The sequence below is a fragment of the Aphelocoma coerulescens genome, chromosome 2, assembly GCF_041296385.1.
Source record: "Aphelocoma coerulescens isolate FSJ_1873_10779 chromosome 2, UR_Acoe_1.0, whole genome shotgun sequence".
Taxonomy (NCBI): Eukaryota; Metazoa; Chordata; class Aves; order Passeriformes; family Corvidae; genus Aphelocoma; species Aphelocoma coerulescens.
The window spans coordinates 133,423,607-133,447,650 of record NC_091015.1 but is presented as its reverse complement, the minus strand read 5'-3'; the positions used below and the strand labels follow the sequence as shown (position 1 = coordinate 133,447,650).

The following is a 24,044-nucleotide window of genomic DNA, read 5'->3' as shown; positions in this document are numbered from 1 at the left end:
CACCTCCACTCCAATAACAATAGCTTCAGACAATGGGTAAATTCACATTCACATACTGGAGGTGTTATCTCTCTTCCATATCCTTCTGCCTCACACACTGTCAGACATTACAGAAATGGGATCACAGCTCCATAAACCTCACTGCCTTTGCCCTTCTACCAGTTTCTGCCACCCAGTTCATCAAGGGACCCAACTCCATCTGCTCAGCTCTCAACCTGTGCTCTTCAAGCTCACATTTCCTTTGAGACTTCTGTCATCCCCAGCAAATTGGCAATTACATGGAAATACATTAGCTGCCTGCATTCAGTTGCTTGGCTATGCCATGAGGTGGAAGGGTTGAAGGGGCAAGAAAAACAAAAATAAAGCCAAACCCAAGTCACGCAATGAAAAAAAAAACCAAAAAGCTTCATGCCAACCTTAACTGTACATAGTGAGCACTCACCTAATTTTTAAAGTAAAAACATATATTTTTCTGAAGGTGAAAAGATGTTACAGATTAGGAATGTCAACTAAAGGGTATTCTCATTCTAGCACCATTCTCTAGCAAAACTAACAAACTTCTGATTAAATCATTGAAAGCTTATTTGATGATCTCGTCTGTTGCTCGGGTGACATCTTAGTAGGAATAACATACTACATGGCACTCTAAACTTTCACACATTTGAAATGTTTCAAAAAAAGATGACAAAAGTGAATGTATTAAATAAGAAAAACTAAAGTGTACAAGGTACAAAAATAAAACTCCTTTTTGGTTAGCAGCAGTCTGATCTGACTCACAATGTGCTAAGTAGGCAAGGTTTCACAAGAAAAAGAAAAGGGAAAAGACCAACTAGTCTCACTGAAGACGCCTCTGCATTAACAGCAGAACAAAAATGGCACAAGATCATTGAAACTGAGATTCATTTTTTCATTAACAAATCATCAGATAAGTTTCAACTCTTCATGAAAACAGAAATGCAAGACACTTAAAAACAAGTCTCTTAAAAATATTAATTATACTTTTCATATTTCTAGCTCAAAATTCTAATTTTTCAACAATTCAAATAAGGAAAGTTTGTTGTTCTGTGCACAAGGTGCCTTATAACAACAACAAAAAAGCCATGGCAGATTGGGTCTCCATGCTGCCAAATGAACTGTTCACTACCCATAATCTCTCTCCTCCTATCTTCTTTCCACTGTTATGTCTTCCTTTCACTCTACATCCTTTTATCTTTTCTGTCACTGGACTCCATGCAGTCTCTTCCTCCCAGCTGTGTACCAAGTGAAGAAGCTGTTCAGAAGTAAGTAATTATGAATTCCCTGTGCACCCTCGAGACACACTGGAGCACAGAAAAGGGGCCAAAGGAAACTTCCATGGTTACTCCAGTCTAGAGCACTCGGGTGAATACATCAGTTTCTGCTGCTTCCCAATGATATTGCCCCAAATTAGGCTCTGCATTGTCTGAAGGCAGAATGAGAAAGAACAGCAAGGTGATACAAGCTCTTTCAGCTAACTGCTTCAAGGATTTTACCTTGCACTGTGCAAACCAGTTCTTCTTTCTTCTGTAAAGGTATCTTCATATGCTCCTACATTCACTAGTTTTATTGAACTATGTTACATAGAGTGTTTAAAAAAAATAACATGTAAAAGTTGATTTGCAGATATTTCCAAGCGAGATCCATGCACATGTTAATGAGGCTGCAAAAGATCTTGGAAAAAACACCAGGTTTAAAGGAGTCGTTTAATATATGAATTATTTATAAAGAATATACAGAATCTATAAATAACAATTTATAAATAACTCTTTATCTCTTTCACTATTGTGCTATCCTGAGGTCCTCTATTAGTTATTCAGTGAAGGCTCAAATTTTAATTTCCTTGTAACTAACTGTCCATGCATTTAATACAAATGAAACAGTCTTCACAGTCTATTAATCATAGGCCCAATTACAAGAAAGTCCTAATTATCCCTGTCTAAATGTACCTATCAGGTTATTAAGTTAATTAAGGGACATTCTATCTTGCCCTGTAATTGGTAATGGTAACTACACAACAATCACGTTTTAACTGTACAGACTTTTATAGACTATGGCACAGTGTACACAAATTCTGGCTGTGTTACACTCTTTTATTCAGTGTTTAAATTAGAAGTTTAAATACAATTAAATATAGCAAGTCATCACAGTGATGTCAGTGGTGACTTTGTCAATAAAGAAGTCATGAGGGGCAAGAGGTCTCGCAGCTGAGCAGCCAGGGTATGCCCACTTAGGATAAGAAGAATTGCTCTCCTGGCTCCACTGACTTATTGGAGATGTATGCATTGACTACTATGAAGCCTGGACACTTAGACAGACATCTAAATTTAAACTGGCTAACCCCTTCATACATGCTGTAAGTGGACAAAGAAGATATAGACTTCTGGAAGGACAGTAGGTTTAAGAAACTTTTTAATGACTGACACTTTTCTGTTAGAATTCCTTTCTGATTACTGCAATAACAAAGCAAGGAAACAAAAAGAAATAAAATTTTTAAAGTGTATTTTAACATTATTCTTACTGCCTAAATTAAGAGTCTGTAATTCTTAAATAAGAGCAGAAAGGCAAAATATCACTGCTTCTACCAAAAATACCAGCATCCCTCTTCTGGAAAATAGCCAGTATTTAAATATTCTTGAGCAATTTTTAATTAAAAGTAGTAAAATCACATTATAAACTATGAACAAAATGGACTTCAACATATTTTAAGTGTTCATGATATGATCACCACATCTCTCTATAAAATAAATTACTCAACCCTAAGCAAATTTCCACATAAATACAATTGACATGCCTGTACCATACTATTTGCTTTAAACTAACCATGGTAGAGTAACAGTTGAGAACAAATAGTAGTCCTATCCAGCTTGCTTGTCAAAATATTCAGACTTTTACCTGGAATTGGCTAAAAAATCTTCAACCAACACTTTCGTTTCTTCAAAACCTCACTGATGCCATTTCAGACAGCTGTGCAGCTGAATTTAGTATCACATGACTGTAGTACACAGCATGGGAACACAACCCAGAGAAATTACTTTGGACGTAGGAATAAAACAAAAATGCAAAGCCGATATGGTAGCTCTGATGCTTTGAGGCAAACAAAATTCCCCTAAAGGGGGCACTGCTGGGGGAATCTAAGGTATGGGACTAGTGGCACAGGTAACATTTCACAGAATGAGAATAACAGGAGGAATTCTGAAAAGAAACATCATTGAATAGCTGTCTTTTAAGTGTTCATCTACTAAACATCTGTACCAATTCAATCAGAGAAGACCAGTTTTGGGGGCTATGTTACTAACCATTTTTTTAGGGGGACTCTGGAGAGCAGAACAGAAACAGCAGACTCGTCCCACTACAAACCTGTTGTAGATCATATTATCAGTTTCCTGACTCGGATGAACTAGCCCTATCTGAAATAATTCGAATTCATGTATATAATACTTAATAAAATATGCATCACTGATCTTATTTGGGAATGGATGGGGTCTGGTGGACAATTCCAAAGTTTCACTTAGCAAGTTCATGACATTCTATCAAATTCCACTACACACATATCTATATGCAATATCTATCTGAACCTCTTGCTGCATTTTTTCACTTATTTATCCTTTGAGGTTTTTTTCTCTCTTAATCTTAGCATTTCAAATATCATTGTCCCAAATCTATTTTCCCACTCCCAAGTTCACAAAATAGCTTCAATCCTTTAATCTGTGGCTTTACTGAAATATTTCCTTTCTCCCATTCAAGCATTCCAAGAATGCTGTCAAAAGAGAAGTCATTGCTACTAGGTTACTCTAAAACATTAACTAATTCTCAATAGAAGAAGAAAAGATTAACATGCTCTCAGATATGCCAATCATGACAAGAGTTATCAAATTTTCTCCCATAAGTTAGTTTTCAAATCACAAAGATTTCCTGTTATATAATTTCTGCAATCCTATATCTCTGCACAACACTCACACTTGCGGAATTATGCCTACCATATCATTATCTGAACTCACCAAGTATTTATCAAGTAAGGGTAGTTCATGCTATTGCAGAAACACTGTAAAGTTTCCCTGAAGCGTAATTCAGAAGCCTTCCTCAGTTTCCATCCATTCTATCAACCCCTGGAAATTCTGCCCTCAAGGCATGCACTTCACAGTTCAGCCAAAGTAAATGAAAACTGCTGGTTTTCTGAAAGGTCTGTAGGATTTACATCAAAAGGAATACTCATAGATAAAGACTAGGAAAGACTATTACAACCTGGACTTAAATTACAGCCATAAAACAATACTGACTGCACATCACTGCCTTACCTAAAAGCAACTCAACAGGCTGCAGCTGATCTTTCTCTGGTCAGCTGAAGTAATCTTATTTCAATTTCAAGGTCTAAGTTGAAATCACTTGTTCCACCATGTGCAGTGATTCATTACTGCAACTGTTAAAAAAAATCTCATCATATTTCCAGTTTAAGCTTCAGTGACTTAGCTTCAACCTGTCTGACACGATTTTTTTTGAGGAAGGGTAATGCTAGGAACCAAAGTAGCAGGCATTTTTGTGGCTACCTCTGGTAGGCTGACCCCAACCAGCAGCTAAGCACACACCAGCCACTTATTCATTTCCACCCCCAGAGTGGAATGGGGAAGAAAATCAAAAGAGCAAAACCAAGAAAACTTCATGGGTCAAGATAAAGACAGCTTAATAACCACAGGAAAGAGAGAAAAAAACCCAACCAAAATCAAAGAACGAGTACCAAGGCAATCACTCACCATCTCCCACTGCCTTGCCAGTCCCCAAGCAACAGTTACTTCAGAAAATTTACTCTCCAGGTTTAATGGCTGAGCATGACATTATATGGCAAGGAATACCTCTTTGCCCAGGTTGGGTCAGTTGTTCCAGTTGTGTCCCCTCCCAGCCATCCCCACCCCAGGCCTGCTTCCTGGTGGACAGAGAGAAGAACAGAGAAAGCCTTGAGCCTGTGCAATCACTGCCCAACAATAGCTAAAAGACTGGTGTACTAGCACTGTTTCAGTCACAAATTTGAAATACACCAACATACAGGCTTGCTCTGAAGAAAATCCAGTCCCAGTACAGTACCACTATAGAAATAGTTATTAAGGGTTTAAGAGTGGTGGTCAGGAGAAGGCCATATATGAAAAAAACAGTTGGTATATTAAGCAGTTGACTCAGCAAGGCACTTGGGCTTAGATATCCTTTATGCCTGAGACGTAAATAATTACAAAGCCATGGGCATGCTTAAAATGCCTTGATGAATTAGATCACTGTCCTGTGACTGCAGAATTACAAACACTTCCTTCCTTCTTTCTGGAAGCCTACCAAAGGAAAAAGAAAAGGTAAATGAATGTTTTGAAGATTGATGGAAATCATTTCAATTGCATCCCATGGAAAACTTGAAGAATACACATTTTAAAAGTGTGAAAAATGTGTGCAGCAACCACTACACTTTCTAGGTGTTTTTCTTTCTCCTCCCAAAACACTCCCCCGGTAATTTCGCATTACTACACCATTAGATTTACTCAAGTTATACAGAAAGATAAATGAGAAATGATGTTTTAAGAAATTCTACTGCCAAGTGTGTATAGCCAAAGTTATTAAATATTCTGTGTAAGTTCTATGCATTAAAATTATTATAAAAATTGCTTTCATATTTTTTTAATCTTGACCAATAATTTTTTAACTGTTCACATGGAACTTCAAATAATAACAGTGACACAAAATGGAGAATGCAAGTTACCAGAATCCAGGGTGAGGAAGTTCTAACACAGATTTAATTACCTTGACTTTAGCTGCCTACATAAATTAACTCTAAGTTTGCTCCAGTAATGATCACTAAACAAATGTCAAAGAAGTTAACATATGCTCCCTGATCATTAGAATTTACTTAAATCCTGTCATTTGGAAGTGTTCCTTTAGTATAGCAACTAAACAACTGTGGACAATATGCAGTCTAATTACAAGTTTTATTCACACACTTTGAATATATTAATATCTATTCAGATACACATCTTAATTTCCTGTTATTTACCTGTGAGAGATTGACTTGGTCTCATAAGACTTCATACCAATGTTGTAATCAGCTTTTTAAATAGATCTAAATGTTTAATATGCAACAATACAACAGAGATTTCTGAACTGGAAAGGTCAGAATTTATTGCCATAGAAAAATCTGAAAATTAATTTTCACCACAGCAAAATTCAAAGAGGTTTTTTATATTTGTAGAATTTATATACTGCAATTGTGCCTAGAACTCCTTAAATATTACTAACAAGTGTTTTTATATAGCATTTCAAGAAGACAAAGAGGTTATTTCACATGTAAGCAGTTGCTTGATTGACCTAAAGCTACTTGTATCCTATTTTCCCCACAGGACATGTCACACTGATTTGCCTGTCACAGGTAACACAAGATGTGCAGTACCTTGTCAGAATAACCACCACTGCAGACTCTCCGCAAGATCTCAAATACTTTTGAGAGCACTCAGTCATGCTCAGTTTTGTTCAACACTGCTTATTCTCAGTGCTTCCCTAATTGCAACTGGAAACTATAAAAATCTTTTTACAAGTAACACTTTTATATTAACAGCTATTTCAATCTGTGTCCATCTAAGTATAGATGCAGCTTTTGCTTAATTAGGCATACACTTGAACTTTGCCATTTGAGAAAAAAAGCAAAACCCACAATGAAATTTGAAAGAAAGAATTGGTCTATTTAAACACAAGAATACAGGATTCTTTTGCCATGCAGAAGCCATCAGTCCACAGACATAACAAAATTTGATTATAAATGCATGAAATAATATTCTAGGAAATATCTAAATAACCATGTTAACTAATAAAAAAGAAATACTGACTAATTTGTTTTTATACTCTAGAGCTCTTCCTCCATTTTGTGTACTATCATCTATTAAATGCTACCACGTGATACTGGCAACTATTTTATTTCTAGTAGATAACAGTGTACCTGAATCTATCTTCAGCCCCAACTGGGAAGACACCTTAATAATTCCAGTTCAATTGAAAGCAAAATCCACCTCTGATAGCTTCTATATGGATTTTTATCATCCATCAGTTACGGCAAAATTACTTCTATGATTTTCCTCATCAGCAAACAAAATTACAAAGAAAATGCTTTAATTTTTTTTTTCTCTTAACATTTTTTGCAAAGTTCTGGCAGATTTCTAGCTTTCTCTGCCTTCATGGATTATCTCCTTATTTCAAGTCAAATTAAAATAGATATGTCTGCTGCTTAAGGCAAAGAAACTTCTGAGAGTGATGATCCCATCATAGTCAGACTTTAAAAAAAATAAATTTGAAGATTAGAAACACATAGGGAAAAAAACATGCAGGTGTCCATTTTGGTCTAAACAGTGCAACAGGCTTGAAGTATTCAGGTTTAGAATGCAATACAAACCATGAAGAATCAGGTAGGAGAGACACAGTGGCAAAAATACAAGGGAAAGGAAATGTTACCACTGAGTGCAGAGGTACCCATGTTCTACATGTCTCCAGCCACTTTCCAGAGTTCCCAAACTGCTTCCCACTGGCACTACCAGGTTCATTGCTCTGCCTCAGCCCTGAGAAGTTATAGTCACTGCCTGTCTCCATCTAAAAACGGCTGTGACTTGGGGAAGCATTCGCAGGCTGCCGTCTGGGATTCTCCCAGAAAGCAGGCCCTTCAGGGTCAGGGTTTCAAAACATACACACCTGGCAAGGCTGAGGTCTGAGCCCAGCAGGTGATACTGCCTTCTGAAGATGAACACCACACTGCCCAGCTGGCTGCTCCTGTGACGGACAACCTGTGCTTGCAAAGCAGGCTCCAAGATTACCCCGCTGAAAATGCATGGTCCAACATCCTCTCCACAAACTTACTTCACCTCATTTACTGGCTGTGTACTGCCTTGGAATAAAGACTCAAAACTCATCAAGCCACAACATGCCTGGACAATTTCTGCCACAATAGGGTTCCTTTTCCTTGCTACAGCCAGCAGATGAAAATATAATATGAAGATAATAGAGATTTGCAGCAGACAATTGATTTAACTACATAAATGAAGGACAATATTTTACATTCTGTTTGAACATCTTCAAATGTACCCTGAAAAAACAACACAACCGTATTCCCCAGAAAGCATGGAAAGACATAAAATGTCAGGCATACAAACATGTAGTCATATTCAGAACAGCACAGATACCTAAATAATATTTAGCTTTGTTCATTTAAGAAATACTGTACTTTATTTTAATCCTGCAGTATGTAATGTTAAAAATTCAATCTAAACACTTGCATCAGGATTATATCGGTCCTGCATTAACTTATTTCCACAACCAAGAATCAATTCCCTGTGCCTAGACACAACTACAACGTCTTGTGTGGAACTGTTACTTGAATGCTCGTTTCCACCCAGGTTTGGCTACTATAGTCACAGAGCAAAAAAAAAAAAAAAAAAAAAAAAAATTAGCCTTAACCAGTGCACAAGTGCATTTAGATGACACAACTCAAAGAGAGAGATCTGATCACCATCAGAAGAGACAAAAACCTCTCACTCTACTTCTCTGCTTTCCACAGTTAGTATATCGAGAAGCACCGTGAGGATGAACACACCCCAATACAACTTCTGCACAGAAAGAGTCACTGGAAAATTTCCTTCAGACAAGACACTTCCTCCTTAGAGGATGGATGTTCTATAATCAGGCCCAAAAACAATTCTTCAGCAAAAGACAACTGATGAGCAGAAGTGAACAGAGAGTCTGTCGAACTGTATGAAGAAAATTACCAAACTTTGTGGACCACATACAGTAGATATATCATGGATTACATCCAGGCACATGTTTAACAGAAGAGATGGTGTAATGCCATTATTTGCTTCATTACAACTTACTTGCATGCCCAAGTCCTAAAAAAATCCTCACCTAAGGAAGTAATGTGAAAGAACTCACAGTAGCCCTAAAGAGCAGTTGAAAATGGAGAACTGAGTCAATACAGAGCTGCAAAAAAAGGCTCTGAAATGAGAGGATGTTGGGCACCACTATCTGACCTCTGAGGCCAAGTGCATTGGTTGCACAGGCTTAAGGCTGACACTTTCATCATGCCCACAAATAAAGTAGGTCTGAGATAACGGGGACAGCTAAATAAATATTAGCTTACATAAGCAGGATACACTTTCCACTCTTTAAACTATAGATTAGCTAAACTACACATATGATGGCAATATTAAAGCCATTTTTATATAAACCAAAGCATAATTATGAAATAAGAAAAAAAATTATCAGTCTCTGCATACCAAAAGTAGAAGCTAATGAATACTTCTTCCTGAAAGAAAAAGTAGAAAGAAAAAATATTATAAAGACACCAAAATATATGAGTACTAATAATTATATCATAGGGATCAACTTACTAAAATCACTTTTGAGTCCAAAGAAGGTAACTTTAACACATACATAGAATTTGTATGTTTCTTGGAACTGTCATTTGCACTTTGACTATCTCCTCCAAATAAACTGTCACTATGGATTTAGTCACCATGTCCTCACTAGCCTACCAGGGACATGACCTGCAACATCCAGGAGCTGTCCTCTGGCTCAGGTTTTCAAACAAAGGACTAAAGATCTATATTCTACAAGAAATCTTGAGCCTTAAATGGCTATTCAAAGAAATACTGCTGTACTAACAATTGAAGACTTTCTATGGGTAGCAACAGTAATTCATAAGGACAGATAATTGAATTATACCTAGAACTGGAGTTAGGCCCATCATTTTTCATCAGACACTTCTACCATCAAGACTGCAATGGCTTAGGCAACTAAAAACCACTTTATTTCTAGAAGCTGAAATCTGGGTTATTTTACAAGATTATAGGGTTTGGGGGCTGTATAGCTATTTTTAATAACAGCCAAAGCATTATTAATCTGATATTCTAACACTTTTTTATTTAGAAAACAATGTCTGTGAGTCACTGGTGTATGTTTTTGTTTGTTTCTGAGACTGCAAAGTAACTTCCCAACCCTGAAAGCAATTGCCCAATTAAAGCTTCCTGATGATTTGATTGCTATTTATTTAATATTAGACTAAATCTGACTGGTTATGAATGAAGGCCTTCCTCTTGTAAATCAGGGTCTCACCAGCTGCAGCAGGGCTCCCTGTGGGAATACAGCATGCTCACATGGACTACACTGCAGCCTTCAGACTTGTCAGTGCTCTGAATCGCCACACTAAGCAGGGGAGAAGGAGGGAAAAATCAATTTTTTTTTGATTGTGTGGCACCAATTAATGGGATTAATAGCACTACCAGACACTGAGGCAGCACAAAGAAAGAAGAGAAAACAGAAGGCCCATAATGAGCTCAGGGCCTTGCTGTGAAAACTCCTAAACCATGTGAAGACGGTAGGAGCCAGAGGGGTTTGCAGGCTCTATGCAGACAAACAAGACAAAGGAAGGCGAAACACAAACACAAAATAATACATGATAATGCAGCAGGACAGCATCAGCCAAAGTAGGAACGGCAGCCAGATAACTGACTTTCATTTTAGTATCCTAACTACTACGTATTTTATTTCCTCTCCTTACTAGTCAACTTTTTTTTCAGTGTTTAAGTAAATGTTAAATGGCTCTTCATTTTGGCCAATTATATTTTTCTAATCTTTTTTCTATTATCACAGGGAAACAGAGAACAAAATTAATTTTCTTGAGATTTTTTTCTCCTCTGCTGTCTTTTTCTTTCAGGTACTCCTCCTCCGGGGAAAAAGAAATCAAGATTAAATCTGTTACTCTAGCAATTTAGTCTTCTTTTTTTTGTTTATCTCTTCATTTTTCCTTATTGGTAAGTCTTCATCCAGTCTTTGTCTCCATATAGCTTCACAGTCTTACACTTTTTAGTTGACTACAGGTATTACTATCTAATGGCATTATTCAGAACCATGACATACTTAGGAGTAGCTGTGAAACATCTTTTTTAATTTTTTAACTGGGGTTTCTGCATCATGCAAAAGTATGTCCTCAGCACAATTATGGGTGGTAGTTCATATGGCACAGCAGAATTTCTGCATCGGCAGACGTCGGTTTTCTTCTCAGCTTGCATTTCCCTGGACATTTCTTCTTTATCTCATCCCTCATTATGTAGGAAGGACAAGACTCTTCAGAATGCTTAGGAGGATGAACACCCAGGTCACATTGGCTGTACTGAGCGTGTCACGCCCAACTGCAGTGGACACGTGCAATTAATACAATGTGTCTGAACAGGAACACACAACACCTGCCGCATGTATATGGGTTCTCTGTCCAGCACACACGGGAGTCTCAGGCCTGTCCCAATGTTTCAGAGTGTCTGTATGCATTTTATAGAACGTGCACATGCACACTCACACGTTTCAGTCCAAGAAATCCCAGTATTCCCAGTCATGGAAATTATCCCATATCTCTTTTCTTCTCCTTCAAAAGAAACAATATCCTTATTCACACAAAACCCCCCAATTCCATCTCAACAAAACTATCACAGAATCTGCATCATAAACCTTTTCTCTTCCTAACTGCCCTATGCATAATTGCTTCCACAGGTTCTCTTCAAAGGTCACCTACAGATGAAGCTACCCTTCCTCTTCAGTTCTATGAGCCATCTCTCATGTCTTCAGAAGACTGCTTCCACCTATTTAGGCTTCTAGGATGAATTCTGTTATCAACAATAAAAAGCAGCTTTTCTGCACTAGTGCACCAAAAGAAACATGGAACTTATGATCATTCAGAATTCCTTTCTTTGATATAGATACCTGGCCAGAGTAATATTTCACAATCTGTTTACCTCTCCACTCATACAAATGTCAGCAGGGGCACAATGCCTGTCAAATTGAAGTGCAACTCCTTCTTAAGGAAGGAGTTCATGGCACAGCAGCCAGTGTTAATAGTGGTGCTAAGGACACCTTTAATTCTCTGGCAAATCCATGCCTAAGTAATATATTCAAGATCAAGTACTAGAAGACACTGCAAAACATACATACTCTTTACATAATAAGTTATATGTTCTTGTATTTGCCCTGTTTTTCTCATTCTTTGGTTATACTCTTAGCAGCCACCAGCACTAACCTTTCTTTAAAAAAGAAATTACAGATTCCAGGTAACCATTTGACTGTAGGGACTAAGATTATAAAAAAAATAAAATAGAAAAGGAAAAGAACATGCTGGCAATATAGCATTAATCTTTGTCATCCCACCCCCTCCTATTTCCTATCCTTTCTCACTTTCATACTCAGTGTATTCATATGGTCTGTTTCTTCCTAATTCATTCAGCCATCCTCCTGAATTATTCAATTCCCTCTTCTGCTCCTTCACAGAATCAACTGGGCTCCATGACATTCTCCCAACACATGGGGAACTGGACCTTTAAAAGATAAGATCCATATGAAGCTAACTTAAGCACACAAGCCTTGCAGATCTCTTATGCCCACCTAGTAGCTTGCTACTAGAGCAAAGCAGTTGCCCTTCCCTCCCTCCCTTCACCCTCAGGCCAGCTACATTTTCTCTCCCAGTTAATGCCACATTCCTCATCAGACTACATGGTGATACACTGAGCTCAGCCTACTGAATGATTTTCACTTCTTTGTAGACTTCATTTTCTTCTATTTCATATTCCCAAACTGGGTAACTGTAACGTGACACAAAGACCAGTTCTGGAACAAGGACAGCAGGAATGTGCAGCCAGAAATGAAGATGAACAGGACCTGCAGCAACTGGCTATTAAATCAGCCTCACAGCCCATAGTCCCGAATACTAAACCATCAGAGTGTCTGGAGTAAAATAAACTACGAAAGGAGGAAAGATTCAATTAAAAAGGCTCCAACACAGTTGAAAGACCCAAACTCTCATGATTCCTGCCCCTGAAAGTAGCTCCTCCAAAAGCCAACAAAAGAGCTATTATATAGTAAGTATATTGTCCCAGACACTATAGAGAAATATGGTTTATGAATAGAATTATTTCATTTATTGAATATTGCAGGGAGCTGGAAAATGAGGGAGGAGAAAGGGTGTTTCACATAAATACACAAATATCAGTTTTCACTCTCTGTATGAACAGAAATTTTGTAAGAGGTGGCTAATGTAAAATAGCCTTCTACTTATCAAGGGTAATGAACACGCATTCCTCATTTTGTACGGGCATTCCTCATAATTGTAACACATCTCCTCATAGTGCTATATACACTATATATATGCCAAAATCTGAGGTGTTTCACTGGAAAATCCATGTTTAAGGCAAAGATAATACTTGAGTTTTATGTCAATAAGGAAAAAAACTGCTCAAATACACAGAAGAGCAAAACCAGAGGGGCATCATAAGTACAGCCAAACGACTCTATCTGAATATTTATAGATGGAACTGAAAATACGTATTCAGTGAAACTGAGTAGCCAAAGGAGAACTGATGCAGCACAGCATAAGGGACCTGACATAAAAGTTAAGGACATCAAAACCATGTCTGTTGCAAGCTTTTAAAAGGATCTTAACCTCCATACTAAGTGCAGATCTGGAAGTTGGGTTGTCTTGGCCATGGCATAGGGGTGCATTTCAAGTGATCATGCTCTTTACCTGTGTCAAGGATTAAACTCTGTAATCCTTGTTTCTCCTATCAGCTGTGTGCTGCTTTTCATTGCCTTCAGCAATGTGTGAAACAGCCCACTGCCTTAGTCAGGAGGCCAAGGGTTTCCTAACAATTGTATCTGAAAATGTTCTTGCTTTCACTGGTTTTTAACCACGTCTTATGGTTTCAGGCACGGAAAATTCTTAACACAGAACATATCCTTCTGTTATCCTTCACAGCTAGTATGACATTTCTTAGGAGAATAAGTGTGCATCTATGCAAGGGGAATAATACCCAATGCAGGAAATAACACCTCATTTTTATCCGAGTTATTACAGACATTAAAGTGTTTGGGTAGTCTTTGTTCCAAAAGCTGGTGAACATAAAAATGCTTCAAGCCATATCTTGTAGTCCAGAGGTTAAAAACTATATCCATCCCCCCTCACTCATACAAAAGCACATATGCTTTCCCAGAAAAATAAAATACCACAAGACATTTAAAAATGTATTAAAATCACTGTACCAAAAATCCCAAATAATCACTAGACAATTGAAAATGAGAAATTATTAGTCCCCACATCTTCATTTGCATCAAGACAAATGGAAAGAATAAAAGACATTGGGAAAAAAAGAATATTGATTAGATATTCAAAATTAGAGGCAAATTGTAAAAGAAGCTGATGTTAAAATGCTCTTAAATATTATGTTTCTAACTCAAATATTATGTTTCTAGCTTTCATTTACTAAGTAACACTTTTAAAAGAAAGAACACTAATAACAGGTATCTGTCTAGGTATTACTTTGTAGTCAATACAACAATAAAGAAGCTAATTATGAAACCCATTTGCTCCAGAACAGTAAAATAGCACATCACGTGTGGCAGAAATGCTGGTTAAGGTACTAGCTGCTTCCCTCCCAGACACTCCTAAACAAACAGAAGGCTGAAACTGTGCTGACTCTGGAGTGTGGATAGTATCTAGCCCACTTGGAAAAGCATAGATCAGTAACAGCAAAGAACATGTTAGAAAAAAATTATAGGCTGAGTTAAAACCATCAAAGTATTTTACTTTATATTTGCCACTTAAAATTGATCTGTTGTACCAAAAGACGGGATTAATCAAAAGAAACAAAGCAATTGAAGAAATTACTTCAGATAATTAACACTGTTAATATAATCCTAAAGTTTGAAGATACTTCATAATGTGATAAAAGACAAAGAAATAAGACCAGTAGTAATGGGCTTATTTTGATCCAGACTGATTAATTAAAAGAGGGGTTGACAGACAAAAATTCAGTACCATACCTGCTAGCTTTATGCCTTACCATTGAGCAGCCAGGCTTTGCTGGTACATGACGGTGAGAGCAACTCAATTGAGAACTACATCTCATTTTTCCAAGTATTTTTTGATGCAAGACGGTTATGCCTTCTGCTCCCCCTCTCAGGAAACAAAGTAATTGTCATTTTCAGAGTTTAAAAACATTAAAAGTTCATGTAACAAAAGGATTTTATTATGATACTTTCACCTTATCATTCCATATCTTAGATGCAATTCTTCCAATTTAACTACTACTTTGATTTGTATTTATTTCTGTGTCTTTTGCCACGGTTTTTTTTTTATAAAGCAATTAAGAGAGCCCACATTTCCATTTCAAGCAAGTAATGTTTTTGCCACTATGGAAACAAGGTTTATGTGATTACTATCTATGTTTGTGACTACACAAGTGCATACCTGTATCTATGATTTCTTTTACTGTTTTTTTCCAATATGCTTTTAAAGTCTTACACTAACTTCAGACAAATTCCCAGAGGAGTAAACATCCGAAAAAGGCAACTCCTTTCAAATGTTCAGAGATTAACTAGGTAGCAAGACAATGTGATTTTCCTCATTCAGGAACATTTTTTTTCTTAATCTCAGATTACACAGGAGAGTAGAATTATGAGGACCTCAACCACAAGGAAATTTCTGACAGTTGCATCTTGCTGGTCACCACAAAAGCCAAGTAATAAGGATAAAGTCACTGCTCATGGAACTGTTTGTTAATGAAAAAGAGTGTGTCTGTAGTTTTAATTAGGGTCTTTCAATTGTTTTCCCTTAAAGTTGTCTAAGGCAACTATGAGAATATACGATGAATTCTCCAAAAAGCAAAGGACATCTCTACACCATTTTTCCCTCTGACTTACATTCCCCTTAAATAGGTCTTTACTTCCGTGCACATTAAGGCTACAATAACGCCCTACTGTAACAACAAAAATAAAAATTAGAACTCAACTATGATTCTCGACCCCCTACTGTGTAAGACTGCAGCCTTTCTTGATCACTGCTGGTTTCCACACATCCTTTGAAAAACAGCTAATACTGGCTCCCCTGCAACAGGAACTGCCAGGCTGAAACAATGTCACTGGGTAATCAGTTAGCGCCTAAAATGATCCTTGTGATGTCTACGTACTGAAAATCCCAGCTTTTCAAAGGGTCCATCTAGCTGCTTGAAATTAAATGTTTCACTAAGAATCTAACCCATTAAGTGCAATAGCAAAATAAAATAAAATATTATCTGAGCAACCTCAAAAGAAAACAATTCTTTGAGGACATCTCTATCATTCAAATTGCAGATGTTGCAGCTTAAAACAAAATTTTATACTGTGAGAAATGGTACACTGGTTAATTAGACATTCAAGTTGACAGTGTCTACCTTTGTGTATTTAAGAACCAAGGGTAAACATTGCTTCACAAGACATTCCAAACTCCAAAATTCATCCCCAAACTTTGACTAAGTCAGTCATAACATGCACTATAGACAGTGTTCATCACCAAATAGCCTATGGTTTAAGTGAAAAGCACAGTTATTTTATTTAAATAATGGACATCACTGCTTAATATACACCAATAATGTTATTTCATTTATGGAAAGAAAAACCATCATAGATTTAAAAAAATAATAAAGTTTCCCATTGTATTTGCTTCAGTAATTATGTCTACTAAACAACAACAACAAAAAAACGCTAAGGGTGGTTTATGAAGCCTTTATGTTGTTTAAAATACAAATTACAGTTCTAACTCCACATTACTTGGAGAAAAAAAATCTTAGGTAACCAGGGGTTTGGCATGTTTATTTTGAGAAGAGTTATTTTGGCTTTTTATAACTCAAAGAAATTACAGTTCTTGGGTTTGCATAACAACAGTGTACCTGCTGGGTGCTTTTTAGCTGCAGTTCTAGAAATAAAAAAATTCCAAAACACTAAATTTATCTCAGAGCTCTTGAAGATTTATTGCAATCTGTTCTTAAGAGTGCTGATCCAGCTTTCAAATTCACAGAAACTTACTGTCAGGTTGTCCAAATGAAAACATAACTGGATGCTAAAGAGATACAGTCGTACAGAAGAACAGACGTATGGACACAGGCAGCTGGATTATTCATTGAGATTATTAGCACACAAAAAGAACTTGTTGGATTGGATGCTTGAAATGCAAAGTGGGTCAATACTTCACTCAGACAGAAATGAGTGGGAGCTGATTCTGAATATTCTGTCCCAGCCAATTTTAGGCACATACCTCCTGTTCACATTTTAGAAAGATGGGGAAAAAAACCAACAGTGAAGCTTCATCACAGAAATAATTCATATTTAGACTTCTTGTTACATTCCAAGTTAATGTGAAAAAGAAAGAATCTAAAAAAATCAGGTATTACCATGGTATGTGTTACCACGAAAATCCCAGAAAAGAGGCATTTCTAAAGGGCATTCCTCAAATCTAAACTCGTTGTCTAACCACAGTATTCTCAGATAGCAACAGTCTCTTACAGGAAGATGTCTAAGCTTTCAAAAGCAAAAGAAAAGAAAACCACAACACACAAAAACTACACAGAACAGGATAAGGTTGCTTATGAAATGTGACAGAATATAAAGGGTTAACTTAAGACCTTACTGTCACCACTAACACCACCTGCATGCCCTGAGGCATTTAGAAGCTGACTTATAGCTCACAGGGATCTCACCTGCAAAAATCCTGGGCACCTGAAAGATGAAATGGCAGAGAAGTAACGGTTTTGAAAAGCCATGACTTGGGGACCTACATTCAAAAGGGAAAATGAGGCTGCAGTATCAAAGCTGTTTTGCAACCTGCCTTAAATCTCAAAATTGACACAGTCTCAGATGTACACAGTAATTCCCGCCCACCTTCCTTCCCACCTCTAACCCATAAATAAGAATTTACCTTGCAAAAACGTTTGGGAGCAAGTGAATCTGTGCTGACTAACCATTCATAGCTCAGGGGATAGGGCTTCCCACTATGTGTTAACAGATACTGGTAGTAGGTAGAAGACTAGTGCCTGCTCAGTCAGCTTAAGCTCATTAATTCTTTCTCCAGGAGGTTACTCCTCATGTTTCTTTATAGAGAAGGAAACAACTTTCTAACCGAGGGAGAGCCTAAGGTCTTCCTGCATCTCGTGTGTCAGTACTTCTCTTAAACGCTTCCTTTTCCACACAAATGATGAAGATAATTCAAGTGTCAAACCACACAAAACTTTAGCAAAGATGTTCTTAAGTTGATACTGCTGGTTAATGAAGTACAAAAATCCCCAACCACTGTAACAGAAGGCCACAAATACAGGACAGAACGGAGAAAAGAGACACAACCAGGATAACTGCAAGCAACTGGAACACAATGACCAACCAGCAAGAGCAAATACTGCTCCTAACTGTAATGCAGGGGAATTGTACTTCACCTTCAGTACACCTCCAACTGTTACATCCATCAGCATTCTGTGCCTGTGTAATTGTCTAAAATTTATGGTGTAAAGTCCTCCTGATCACTGACTATTCACTACTCAAGTATGAATACAATTTGTTTATGCATCACTATTCCTGACTTCATGTCAGAAAGCTTGCAGGTCCTCTCTCCATGTTCTTCTTTCCTGTGACTGGCCTCAGTTACCCAGTATTACTTTATGCACTCCCTAAAATGTGGACTTGAAGCATATATTGAGCAATTACAGTCACAAGCTGCTCAGCAAGTAACACTGGAGAAAACTGAATCCAAGTCCACTCTGTTCTGAGTTGATATTAGAAAATTAGTACTCAGTGAAAAAAAGATGGCTGTCATCCATGACAAGCGATGATTAATTAGCATCCAAACCAGAGGCAGTATAAGAAAATGCTAGCTGTTCCTGGATGGAAGATGAAGCACAGGTATCCTTTTGCAATGTGTCAGAACTTTTAGACACATGAAAAACTGACATGTTAGTGACTATATCTGACTGTGAACACATGGTATTCTTGAAACACCACAAAGCACGTATTATAGGAATACTAGCATAGAGTACAAGATTCATCCCGTGCATAGTCTGATCAATTCCCATCAACTTCAAATACATGTCTTCCTTTTTCTAAGGACGGCAAGATCAAGCACAGGTTGCAGATCTTCAATAAACTGTTGAGAACATAAAGTAAATAAAAAAGTAAATATGCAAGTAGATTTTAAATGGCTAATCAGGAAGTAGAGGAGATAAGAATTATGATCTTCTTCCTCCCAGTGTAATGGATTTAAATAACTGTAAACAGCTGCAGGAATGCTATACCTCTAGATTTTAAAATCAGTTGCTAGTATTTCAGTGTAAGTGGATTTCACACCAAAAAGTCTTCCTGGTATACAAGAGTGCACTAAGAACCTGTAGACAGCCTGCACGGTTATGCAAAGAGTCTTTCACAGGTTCTTTCTATCGCAATGAAATTCCCACATTACAATGATTAGTGAAATATGTAGTGATATATGAAATGCTGAAACAAATACAACTTCCTAATCTTTCTCTCCACTACTGATAACTGAAACACCCTACAAGAATCCAAACAATAGAGACAAGCATCTTATACTACAGAGAAACTAAGTTAAAACACAGTGACTCAGAACAGTGATGTCCAGTAGTTTGCTTGAATTTTAATGTGTAAACCAGTGGGTTAAGGAAATTTAGAAGAAAATGAGAGCTGTCAAGGGCCTAACTCTTGAACAACCCCAAAGCACTGAATTCCCATTGAAATAAACAAGAGTCAGTTACATACACAGACCTAGCAACACTGCCAATTGAACAGAATTTTATTCAGGAATTGAACCACACAAATGTTTCCATTTTTATGAATTCCTTAACTAGAAAAATCACCTGCTGTTCCCTAGTACCCAGTTACTGTTCCATCAAATGAGGCTTTATTTATTGCAAAATAAAAAGATCTAACACCGCTAGCACTGAACCAGCACAGCCTATTTCAACAGCCTAAGCACACAAAAAATATAAAAACAGACCATTCGTGAACGATTTTCAAACAAAATTTGAACCTTTCTTATGGGGGGTGGCAAATGCTACCCAAAAGATACACTGAAGACAAGGCATCCACCACTACAGAATTAAAACGATTTCATACATAGTAAGCTTGATTGAGAACAAGTTAAATACTGAAAAAGGGAGACTTGTGCCTTGTGATAATACAGAGTGCAGTGCATAATATATGTGCATTTAGATGTTTAAAACTGCATGAGAAACACGATGATAAAATGGTAATGATCAGGATTGCTCTAGTACCCTTTCAAATTCTAAGTATTCACAGCTTATGTACTGAAATAGTAAAATATGCACATCTGTGCATCTACAAATCCCTGCAAGTGCGTCGTCGTAAGAAAACGGAAAATCTAAAGCAAAAACACGGTGTGTGACTGCAGACAAAAATTTCAGAAAACACCATCGACACGGACTTTTAGCAGGACAGACTTCTTTCCGAGTACCCGGTCCAGAGGGTGTGTTTCCCGGTGGGAGGCATCCACCTGTCCCTCACCACTGGCCGATCGCGGAGGGGCAGCGCCTCGGGGCTCGCCGCGAGCCGTGCGGCGCCCGGTGCCCGCTGCTCGGTGCTCAGCGCTGCCGCCCTGGAGACGGGGGGGTTTGGAAGCGCCGCCTCCCCTCGCAGCGCGCGGCGGGTGCGCGGTCGGTCCGCGGCTCCCCGCGGCCGGACGGCGGGGCCGGGCCGCTGTCCCGCGGCCGCCGGGGCGAGGCGGCAGCGCCGCGGGGGCGGCCCCGGGGACTCGGGCCGCGGGCGGGAGGGCGGAGGGGCACCTGTTTGACGACCCGCGCGGGATCGTGCGAAGCAGAGGGCGGCACGTCCGTGGCGGGGCGAAGAAGCGGGGCATATCCTCGGGATAGCCGGGAAGAGAGGGCTGCGCGGAGCTCCAGCACTCGGAGGGGCGTGGAGGAGGGACACAAGGGCACACGCGTGGTACGGGGCGGCAGGGCAGGGCGAGGGGTGCCGGCACTGCCGAAGCAGCGCCTCAAACTCATCCTCGCCCCTGCGTTCACCTGGGCTGCGCGGGGGGCCGCGGCCATCGTGGGGACACCCCCGCCCCCACCGCTGCCCGCCGCGGAAGAGCCGGCTGGCAAGAGCGCACCTTACCTCGAAGAGGGGACCGATCTTATTCTTCTCCAGGTAGGCTTGGATCCTTGTCTGCTGGTGAGACGCCATGAAGAGCTCCGGGGGCGGGGGCTTGAGCTCGTCTCCCCCGGCGGCGGCTGCAGTCCCTCCGGCTGCTGGCGGCTCACTCCCCCGCCGCACAAGGGCTGCCACAGCGGGAGAGGGCGGAGGCGCTGCGAAAGTCCCCGGGACGGAGCTAACTCAGGTAACTGGGGGCGGGGGGGAGGGAGCCGGGTGCCAGTCGCCCGCCTAGCTGGGCGCGGGGCTGGCTGCCCTCAGGGAGCAGCGGGCGGGCGCTGCCTAGAGCGGAGCATGGTGCAGGGAGGAGAGGAGCTGCAAAGGCGGCCCCCGAGCCCGCGCCGCTCCGCGCTGCGTGTGTCTGTCAGTCCGTCTCTGTCTGTGTTTCTGTGCCAGGCAGCGCCGTGGTGACGGGCGCTGCCGTGCTCGCCACAGCGCCGCTGCCGAGGCCGATAGCCGCGGGCTCCTGTCAGCTCCACGGCCGCCGGCGCCCGTTGACGCCCGGGCTCGGCGCACAAAAGGCGGGAGCGGGGGAAGGGGGAGGAGAGCGGGCGGGAGGCGGGGGCTGCTCTGCCTACGCCGCTCCCCTGCCCTCCCGGCGACGGGCTTGCCCCCGGCGGAGCCGCGGTTCCCCCACAGCACCTCCCCGCCGGCGTTTGCGGGGCTCCCGCCTGCCTCCGGTCCCCCGGGCGGGGGTGAGCGCCGCGGGCCGCCCGGCGTGAGGCACCTGAGCGGCACGCGAAAACTTCAGCTGGGGGAGGGTCACGGAGGAGTTAAAAGAGTCGCGCTGCCAGCAGGGAAGGGAAATGTAAGGACCAGAGCCAGCGCTTTTCCTTAATTTCTGTTTAAATTATCTTTAAATCTTAAAATGCTACGTTTCTTATGATGCCAATGAAATTCCCAATTAGCGACAATGAGCATTTTAATAGAATAATTGGAGTAGCTATGCAGGTGCATTCTGGTCGCAGGTTGTGTTGAGTTCCAGCAAGCAGCCAAGGGCACTCGGCCAAAATGCGATGGAGCAAATGAGAAATATTCAGCTGGCTTCAGAGAGTAGTGAGTTAATGAGTACATTAAAGAATCAGTATTTATTCTGTCTTCAAGTAATTAGTATCTCACCATTTCTGGAAGCAGGATCATAACCAGCTTTTTTTTTTTTTTTCTTTCTCTCTCTATTTAGAGAAGAACAAACCCAAACATGCTTCTTGGGGTTGGACAATTCTGCAATAACTGATTCTGCTGTACTAACATTAACCTGTTTAGTTAAAAAAATATTTTTTTTTCTTTTAATAAGAATTTTTTTAAAGACACAAAACAGCTTTGAAGACTATTGGGAACATTCAGCACATCTGCTGAATCAGGCTGCCTGTTCCCAATCAAGCAGTGTTCTGCAAATGCAAGAGTACAAGCGTCTCCTGATGCAGAAACCACTAAAGAAAAGGATGAATTTTGTCAGGAGTCAAAAGATCCGGAGTTCCGCTCCCATAGCCACTCACTGTTGTTTGACTTCAAAAGTCCTCCTTACTGACCTAAACCTCAAGCTCCTACCTAGAAGGAGGTCAGGTGTAAGTGTATTATAAAGAGCTTGCAGAGCACCCTGTAGTGTAAGAAATAGCCTCTAGAATTCTTTAATGGTTTTGCTGGAATGAGCTCATCCCAGTCTTGCTGAGGCAGTGTTTGTTTCCATAGTAGTCACTTAAAAATGGCACATTTTTTTATTTGGATTCTTAGTGTGTTGGTACTCTTCTAAAATTCATATCAGCTCAGCATTTTAACATATCTTCTTCAGCAAAGTGCTACCTGGTGCCACTTAAATAATAAGGTACTAAGCTAGTTTAATCAGCCTAATGAGGATCATACAATCATAAGGGTAATTGCCAGTGATGCAGGTTCTCTACAGTTGCTCTAATGATTCCCATCAGATGAGGATGTTTGTAAAATTTCATAAATCTCACCAGAACCCATACTGCTCCAATAAATAAAAGTTTCCCACTTTGTAAAATGATGCCCCCTCCCATGATGCAAAAATGAGAACATATGTTTCTACAGCCCTACACAGCCTGACTTCTCAAAGTTAGCAGCACTTCCAGACCTGCTGGGACCTGACCACATTAGGACCTGCAAACTGCCACTGCTCTGTGTAAACCAGGAGGAGGACTGAAGAAAAGAAACAAGACTATCAGCAATACGAATACAAAAGAGAACTTATTAAAGGAGGTTTTAAAGATAGCATAACTGTCTATAGTTGCATATTGTGCAAATAGCTAGATCCCAGATGTCACTGTTAAAACCTCAGAGTTTTGAGGAGTTTTGTGCTTTGGTTTGTTTGGTTTTTCTTGCCTCCCCCTGAATCACAGAATGGTTGAGGTTGGAAAGGACTGGTCCAAGCCCCCTGATACAGCAGACTCACTTAGAACTCGTTGCTCAGCACTATGTCCAGATAACTTTTGAGAATCTACCAAGGATGCTGGATTTTTTTGGTATCCATTGTTGTTTTTGCTTCCTTTTTCCCTAGACAATTTTTCCTTGTCTTAATTCTCACCCAGACATATAATCTAGGTTTTACTGTTGGCTTGGGAGACACAGTAGCAGTCCTGCTGTGGCTGGGAAAGTTTCCAAGGCCAAATGCAGAATTAGCTTTCTGAACAGACATGTCTTGTAACCCCCACAGCTCCCATGAGACTTAAGTGACAGGTTATCTTTGATGTGGATTAGGCACTTTAGGGAGACATGAACACAGACAGTTCCTTACCAAGAGATTTTGCTACAGTTTCCTGGTTGAAGGTCTTCAGCAGTTCCCTGACAGTAAAGCCTTCTGAGTGCTAAAATATGGGAATTCAGGTATCTCCCGTAGAGAGCATAGGCTGAGTGGCATGGTATAATAGGGAAAGGAACTTCACTGATAGCACTCTTTTCTCTTTTTTTCCAGGAAAGCACAAAAACTGTTTAGATCTAAAACAAGCCACACCAAAATAGCAATCAATAAATACATGTGATTT

The 24,044-nt window shown here is 39.8% G+C and overlaps 1 protein-coding gene and 1 long non-coding RNA gene across 7 annotated transcripts in view; one reads left to right on the top strand and one right to left on the bottom strand.

Moving 5' to 3' along the window:
• Positions 1-21,093, bottom strand: part of C2H8orf34 (chromosome 2 C8orf34 homolog) — a 151,475-nt gene extending 130,382 nt beyond the window's left edge. For 2 of the 5 annotated variants that reach the window (XM_069004912.1, XM_069004909.1), the window contains exon 1: positions 21,010-21,093. In XM_069004912.1, the coding sequence (XP_068861013.1) occupies positions 21,010-21,078 (69 nt within the window). In that variant the 5' untranslated portion in view covers positions 21,079-21,093. Of the gene's footprint in view, positions 1-7,488; positions 7,680-21,004 lie in introns of those variants that run through there. The other 3 variants (XM_069004908.1, XM_069004910.1, XM_069004911.1) reach the window with 2 other exon arrangements.
• A 510-nt stretch (positions 21,094-21,603) lies between these two features.
• LOC138105198 (uncharacterized) lies at positions 21,604-23,446 on the top strand. 2 transcript variants are annotated; one of them, XR_011148406.1, is made up of 2 exons: positions 21,604-21,853; positions 22,226-23,446. It is a non-coding gene; the product is annotated as an uncharacterized lncRNA (long non-coding RNA). The 2 variants fall into 2 exon arrangements; XR_011148405.1 differs by lacking the exon at positions 21,604-21,853 and adding an exon at positions 21,879-22,101.
• Positions 23,447-24,044: the final 598 nt, after the last annotated feature.